The 8,124-nt window shown below is 34.8% G+C and overlaps 2 protein-coding genes across 2 annotated transcripts; both read right to left on the bottom strand.

Annotated features, from left to right (window-relative positions):
• Positions 1-4,351: 4,351 nt before the first annotated feature.
• On the bottom strand, positions 4,352-5,038 carry LOC141680559 (uncharacterized). The gene has a single exon (XM_074486752.1). It carries the CDS (start codon positions 5,036-5,038, stop codon positions 4,352-4,354), a length of 687 nt encoding a protein of 228 aa, XP_074342853.1.
• A 1,592-nt stretch (positions 5,039-6,630) lies between these two features.
• Positions 6,631-7,434, bottom strand: LOC141680558 (AT-hook motif nuclear-localized protein 29-like). Its single transcript, XM_074486751.1, has one exon. The coding sequence runs from the start codon at positions 7,432-7,434 to the stop codon at positions 6,631-6,633; it is 804 nt and encodes a 267-aa protein (XP_074342852.1).
• Positions 7,435-8,124: the final 690 nt, after the last annotated feature.

The raw sequence follows: 8,124 nt of genomic DNA, 5'->3' as shown, positions 1-8,124 counted from the left end.
TCAGTTCAATATTCAGTAACTATTTATTCCGACTTGGTTCGGCTTCAAAACACTTTCTTTTCCCTTTTAAGTCATTCTCCTCGTACTCCTTGTCTTTGTCGAGGTCCTCGAGCATGATAATCCTCGTCATCTTCTGGTCCCCTCTCATCATACCAACCCCCTTTTCCGTGGGGAACTTCAGCTTGAGATGGGGTATGTACTCCACGACTTGGAAAACGGATAAGAAGGGTCGGCCAAAGAGTGGATTATACTGGCTTTCAACCCTTATAATATAGAACTTGACCTATATTTCAGCAGTATAGGGCAATTTACCGATAATAACAAGTAAAGTGATCGTACCTTCAGAGGGGATATGATGTCCGCCAAAGGCCTCGAGAGGTGTTTCGCGGCACAGTTCCATTTATTGTCCCGCTAGGTTCATCTTAGTGTATGTCCGATGGAACAAGATATTACAAGTGGGTCCTCATGAGGGCATATGACATCCTCATAGTCCTCTTCGGTAAAGGAGAGGGGCGTGGCCTTCCTGGCAAGGCTGAACTGACACATGTTATAAACTTGGCGGGTACCTCTTTCTGGCATTCTTGCTATCAAGACCGAGGGCACTGCCACCTGAGATGGTCTTCACCTCTCCCTGATATCTTTCTGCGGTCCCTCTATTTCTTGCATCGTTCTGTTCCATCTTGTCCCTCAGATGCCTTACAAACTTATTCAATTCTCTGGCCTTAATAATCTTCTCAATTATCTTCTTCAGGTGGAAGAATTCATCTGTATTATGCCCCTTATCCTGATGGTAGTCACAGTACTTGTCCGAATTCTTCTAGTGATCAGCCATTTTTATTTTGGCGAGATGGAAAAAACATGTCTTTCCTTTAATCTCATGGAGAATCTTGGAGATTGACACATTAAGAGGTGTAAACGCGGTCAAATCTCCATCTCTTCACCTTTCCAGGCCCCGACCAGTCTATTTTTATTATCATTCCTACGATCGTCCCTTCGGTCACGGTTGGACCCTCGAGAGTACTCATAAGACCGGACTGCCAGCTTCGGCCCTCTCTTCGTGGCTCTCTATACCCTTCCAGAATTTCCATTTTCCTCCGAATGTTCCTACCCATCACATATATGTCATTCAGATATTTTGGGGGATAATCATAAAGAGATCATATGAGTTTTTTTTATCTTTCATTGGGTCCAGTCCAGTGGTTAGATATTCCATAGCCTTTTTCTTATTCAGATCGGTGACCATGTCTGCTTCCTCCTTAAACCTGGCTAGGTAATCACCTAGGGACTCGTTTTTCCACTGCCTACAATGGATGAGAGTCTCATTATCTTTGTCTCTTCGGCATAGGTGTAAATAGTGCCTTATAACTTTTCCTTCAGCTGCTCATATGAATGGATCGAATATGGACGAAGCGATTTGTACCACATCGAAGTCCCTCTTTTCAGGTACGTCTTAAATATCTTACACAATATCGTCTGGATATGACCCACGCCAGTCATCAATAATTCATATTTGTCACAATTATCTTCAGGATCCCTCTCCCATTGAACTTAGTCATTTTCAAAAACTGTTCTCTTCTCTTGGAAGAGGTCGATATGCCTCTATTTCTTAACGTGGACTCATCTTCCTTAACGTGGACTCGTTTCACTTTTCGAGTACTCTTAGCCCCTTTGAGAATAAGTTAACTGGTTTTTGTATGGATAATTCGAAATACAAGATATTAATTTGATCCGAGAGTGTGTGTTGATGAATGAATTTTTTTTATGTACATAACCTTAACCATCAACGTTACTCTCCGAACTTGTCGGTTCGTTGTGTTTAGAGGGGGGATGTGGCAGTTGTGGCTAGGAGACTGTGTCCTCATCTTTATTGGACAAACCGTCGTCCTCGTTATTGGGCCGACCATTCTTCAGTCCACGTAGTGCCTTATCTTCTTTGGCCCAAACACGTTATACGGGCCTAATAACAGTGAGCCTCCAACATGCTATACAACACGAACTCAACTTCTTTGACTATTATACTAGAATCTCATCAAAATAAATTACCTTCTATGTTTGGTGACTTGTTAACTGGGCTTTGGGGTTTAAAGAGGACCTTTTGGAGAGACATATAATGGATTTTTTTATAATTCATAATTTATAATAAGTTGAGTTTTTCGAAGTGGGTTATAGTACAAGACCTTATCTTCAACTATTAAAAACATAATTTCCCTTTTATGTTTGGTCGTTTTTTCATTTGCGATTTGAAGAGAACCTTTTGGAGCCCCTTTTGGAGCCATCTATACTCTTTATTATCAAAATATTGAATTACCAAATTTGGTACAACTGTTAACACAAATTGACTTTGTCCTCTATCCATTAGTATCATGACCATATAATTGTTTTTAAAATATGATAATATTATTAAATCTCAACTATTAACAAGTTCAATTCTCTGCAGACTTTATTTTCTATTAGTTAATTTTCATCAAAGCAACTCTTTACTTTTATTATATAGAAAAACATTTTTAAGGAGCGATATTAAACAAATTATACAGAAAAAGATAATTATTTTAATTTCAAAGATAATTTTTTTATCAATAATTAAGTAATATTAAACAAACTATATTAAAAAAGTTAAACAAATAATATTAAAAAGTGATTATTTTAATTTAAAAAACAACTTCTTATCAATAATTAACCTTTTTTATATTATAAAAAGTGAAATATACCGTATACGAGGAGTCTTTGACCATATTGTTTGTCTTTCTTATTATAACGAGTTAGATGGTTAACCATCTGCCTTACTTTATTGTTCAAAATCAGTTCTCCTTCTTTTCCTCTTATTCTTCCAAGATAATTATTTTAATTTTAAAAATAACTTCATATCAATAATTAAGTACTATTAAACAATTTATATTGAAAAAAATAAATATAAATATTAAGTAATATTAATTCCACACTTTTATTAATAAATGAAATCATCTTTGATTGAAATACAAAATTACTAAAGTACAAAATTTGGTACTCACCATATAATTATATATATATATTTTTTTAAAATTTTATGTTATTAAATTATAAGTACTAACATGAAATGAATTGTAGACTTTATTTTATAGTAGTTAGTGTTCATCCAAGTACTAACACATATTGACATACTTTTTTTTAGATTTTTTTTAACCTGTACTATTTAATTTTTATAAACAATTAAGCCATAATTTATTGGAACATAAACATATCAAAAGTAACAAATTACTAAATTTTGGTACTTATTAGATATTTATATATATATTTTTTAAATTTTATATCACTAAATCATAACTACTTACTTGACTATTTTTCTTTGTAGATTTTGTTGACTTTTGGTTATAATAATAGTGTGACGAATTGACTTCTATTTTATTTACACTTTATTTTTTATATACAATTTTTTAATAAGTAATACACTCTTTAAATGGAACACAACAATTTATTAAGACTCTCATTGTAATCGCGAGTTTGATTCCCCACAACTACGTTTTTATTCAAAATTTATTGATATAATTTTCAATTATTTAATTTTAACATGGTTCGATTCCCCATAACCTACATAAAATTTATTTATAATTTAACTTTTAGGATTTTACTTAGATTTCAATTTGGCATGACTATACATAGTTAAATAAGATTTACTTATTATACACTTTTAATAATGCTTATTAATAATTTCACTATATTTTGATTCTTTGCAATAATGTAATTAAAAAAAAATAATTTGTAATGTATCTTCTATAATTTCACTTGGATTTAATTATTATGACTACCTATAATTAAATATTATTTATTGCTATTCACACTTCATAGTATTTAATAAATTTTGTAAAGTAAAACACTTTAAATTGTTAGTATTCCGAGGAATGATCTCAGTATAATAATTAAAAAGTATATGTCGTTAACGAGTATTTATAAACAAACCGCTTTAATATGATAAGTTTTCGTGATCTTTTTTTTTCGAGTCTTAATAATATTATGTTGGAGAGATTTTTTGTTGTTGCTAAGTATGTATATATTGTAGAAACTAAGAAAAATAAGGGATATACCCAAACTCTATGACAGGCCATAAAGGGGACTATCTATAATCAATCTACAAGCAGATTGAAGATAGAAAGCAATCAAAAAATATACTCAGGCCTAGTAGAAACTAGTTTAGAGAACCATAAAGAACTAGCTAATTTTGCTTTGAAATCGACCATGATCTCGTCAAAAAGTTGTTGAGACCCAAAACAGCTTTTATCATGAACCCGTGCATTTCTTTCCCTCCAAATATGATAACAAAAGATCTGAAGGCAATATAAAGAAAGGGTACGAAGTAGCCTGTCTTCAATCTGTAAAACTAACTCCAGACAGTGAAGCCAAGAGTCACCCAAAATGTGCACATGCAAGAGAGTACAAATTTTCCGAAGTACGAAAGCACAGTTGGACAATGTTTAAGAAGGTGATTGTCCGCCTCGAGACCTCCTATACACAAGTAACAAATCTGAGAAAAAGCAATGCCAAAACGAGCAAGGCACGCAAGCGTAGGGAGACGCCCGTGACAAGCCACCCATTGGTGGTGCGCATAACGATAGATTGTGAGTTTGTGCCAAACCGCAGGAGCCCAACTTATCTCAGTTCCCCTATTTCTGATAGAATCCCAAATATTCCATGTCTTTATCTTGACAGCATGAATGCCTGCCCAAAGTATCCTGTCTTCTCCATGAACACGCACAACCGGAAAGGAAAAATATTCAAGCCATTGCGTTAGGAGAGGATCCACGTGATGATGTCTAGAGTTGGGAGTTGGCAACGCCCAATGACCGGTTTGAAGCAGCACACCAACAGTAGCAGTACTTGAAAGACCACATTGACGAATGATGGGAGATGTCAAAGTAGATACAAGACAGACCCCTTCCCACCAAGGATCAAACCACAACGAAGTATTGCATCCATTCCCTATATCATAGGTGATGAACTGCAATGCAATGTTATGAAGTTTAAGAACCTTTTTCCAGATCCAGGATGAGTCAGGAGGAATTTTCATGGTCCAGAAATGTTTGTTACGAAGAAGAGTAGCATTAACCCAAGTAGACCACAAATTAGAGTTTTTTGTGACAACCTTGAGTAAGTGACCTATAATTTGAGCTCGATTTCAATCCACCATATTTTGAACACCAAGGCCCCCTTCCTTCTTAGGGAGACAAACTATTCTCCAAGATATTTTAGCACCACCTTTCTGATTAATATTACTCCTCCACAAAAAAACGAGTCAACAAAGATCGGATATGTGCATGAACCGCCGTTGGAAGCAAAAAATGGTTGCACCAATAGGCCTCGATAGCATGTAGAACAGAGTTTATTAGGCGAACTCTTCCAGCAAAAGAGAGTAGCAGTGAAGTCTAATTATGAATTCTAGCAGTGATTTTATCAATCAGGGGAATGCAGTCATTCAAGCACAACTGACCAGAAATTGAAGACACCCCAAGAAACTTAACTGGTAGACACCCTCTAGGAATAGAAAAATCATTATCAAACCAATCAAAAAACTCGGGGGAAGCATTGCAGAAAAAACTATTGCTTTTGTGAATGCTTGGCTGAAGCCCACTCATAATGGAACAAGTGCTTGCATTTCCAATGATATTTGAAGACAGGAGGCTTTGGCTTTAATAGACAACAGAGAACATTGATGCATATAGTGAAGAGATAAGGCGACAAAGGATCACCTTGGCGAATTCCTTGCGCACCATCAAAATAACCGTGAATAATGCCATTAAGTTTGATAGAAAACTTTGTTGTGCAAATGCAAGCTTTAATCCAAGAGATAAAAGGGGATGAGAATCCCATTTTTTCCAAAGTAGCCAAAACAAAAGGCCATTGGAGAGATATAAATGTAGTATTTGATATTTTATAATTTAGGCCCGTACTTCACACATGTTACTAACTAGTATAATAGAATTTTGTATAATTTGTAAACTATTATAAAAATAACAACTGTAGTTAACAAAGAACAAATTTAAATTATTTACATTTATAGTTTATATAATTTTTTTGACCAAAAACTGACCCAACATTATGTCGGTTTTGTAAATCATAAGGAGTTATGAAATACTTATTAGTTGAATGTAACTACATTGCATCAAATTTTCTTAGGTATTTATGGGATTATGTGATAAATTAATGGAATATTATGTGTTATTAAGGTTTTTTTTCATAGAAGAGATGTGAGAATAATTCTGTTTTAAAATAATTAACTTTGTTGATTAAAAATATTAACACATTGCATAAGTAAATTTTGTTTTAGAGATATGACCAATAGATTATACCTTGATTAAGCTAATATGGAATGATGAGTTGGTTATTAGTTCCAATTAAAATGGCATATTTTCTAGTAAACAAATTAATTAATTAAAAAAATATCAAGTAAAGTGTAATTATTTAATTATGAACTTAACAAAGTATATATCTCAGAAATCATTGTCCATAAATTAGCAAAGAGAATACCCTTCTATCATTAAATAATTTGTAAACTTTTATTAGATCTCAAACTACCGATCTTTTTGACTTAAAAATTAACCCACTAAAAGAAATATTGTCTAGAAGCCTTTTATCTAAATACACGGGTTGTTGATTTAATATCTAAAAGGGAGGCCCTGGTGCAACAAAATTATTTGGCAAATCTACAGCAGGCCCTGCATTAAACAAAGAAAGACTAGTACCAACACTTCCTATCACGGTAAATGCCTGAGATATTAGTGGCTGAACCTCCTGCACCTGATTAGCACCATTTGCTGCATTTTCCCGCTCTGCTGCCCCGTGCCTCTCCAATGGTATACGCTCAAATACCGCATTAGCAAAAGTAGCCACCATCAAAATAACTGCACCTTTGGCAATCAGCGGACCTACCACTTTTCCCCCAAGAACCTGCCCTTGTCCTCCTGATAAAAAGATCGATAGGCTCCCGAATCCTGGTGGAGCCGGGGGAGGAAGCACTGTCCCAGTAATCGAAATAATCTCAAAAGCATCTGGCAGTGTAATAACGCCCCCAGACAAGGAAGAAGAAGCATGTTGGTGGATGATAACATTCCAAACTGTCCCCTTCCCATTAAAGATACACACACCTCTGCCTCTCTGTATTGCATATGTGTTAAGGGTCTCCATTATGTCAGCGCCCGATGAAATTTCAAGAACGTGCGCCTCGAGAACATTGAAGCTCTCACAATTGCGGACAACAGGAGTCTTAGGCTTGTTTTTGGAGCCACGAGGACGGCCTCGTGGACAACTTTTTGGGAAAAAACCGCCACCCCCTGTAGAGTTGTTGTTCTGGGGATTGGTGTTGTTCAGGGGATTGGTTTCAAAATCAGAGTGGTGCGGTTCATGAGGTGGGAGTAAACGTTGAACCATTTGGGAAGAGTCTTGGCTTTGGTTGTTATCGCCTTCCATCTGTAAATGTAACATAAAACTCTAGATCATTACTGATTTACTATATCACAACATGTTGGTAGTGCCTTATATTTATATGATTTAAAATACAGCTTTGATTTCAAACCGATTAGGCAATAATTATGGATTTCAAAATTATTTTATGTAGATATTAATAAGATACTGGAGTAAATTAATGACTAAATTAAAAACTAAAATCCAATAGATTTTGACTAGTTTTTTTTTTTTTGATTTGTATGTCACGGGTCTGTTACAAATATAGCAACCGACTAAATTGCTACTCAGATATGGATTTTGCATATATTTACCTAGCGGCATAATGCTAGTTGCTTGACTATTAGTTACCAGGGTTTTTAGCACGTGGGATATTTAGCACGTGGGATATAAACATGATTATTAGTTGCTAATTTTCTCGCACGTGCACGGACAAACTCTAGTTGCATAATTAAAGGCGCGTACCATACCCGTATCATGTTTGTTAATTGCTAGTTATTTAGTGAAATAATCTTTTAGCACGTGACATGCACATATATTATATTGTTAATTTGTGCGGTAAACATTTATTTTTTAGGATAATAAGCACCGCAAAGATCAATGACATTATTCAAAATAATTGGATTTTATTATCTTACGGTGGACATGATTATTAGTTGCTAATTTCCTAGCACGTGAGTTGCACGGACAAACTCT

Source organism: Apium graveolens, chromosome 8, assembly GCF_009905375.1.
Source record: "Apium graveolens cultivar Ventura chromosome 8, ASM990537v1, whole genome shotgun sequence".
In the NCBI taxonomy this organism is placed as follows: domain Eukaryota; kingdom Viridiplantae; phylum Streptophyta; class Magnoliopsida; order Apiales; family Apiaceae; genus Apium; species Apium graveolens.
Note: the sequence above shows the minus strand (reverse complement) of the source record. Positions and strands in the feature narration are given on the sequence as shown.

Coding starts and splice junctions, on each gene's coding strand:
- LOC141680559 (XM_074486752.1), bottom strand. CDS start 5,038: ATGAAAATTCCTCCTGACTCATCCTGGATCTGGAAAAAGGTTCTTAAA.
- LOC141680558 (XM_074486751.1), bottom strand. CDS start 7,434: ATGGAAGGCGATAACAACCAAAGCCAAGACTCTTCCCAAATGGTTCAA.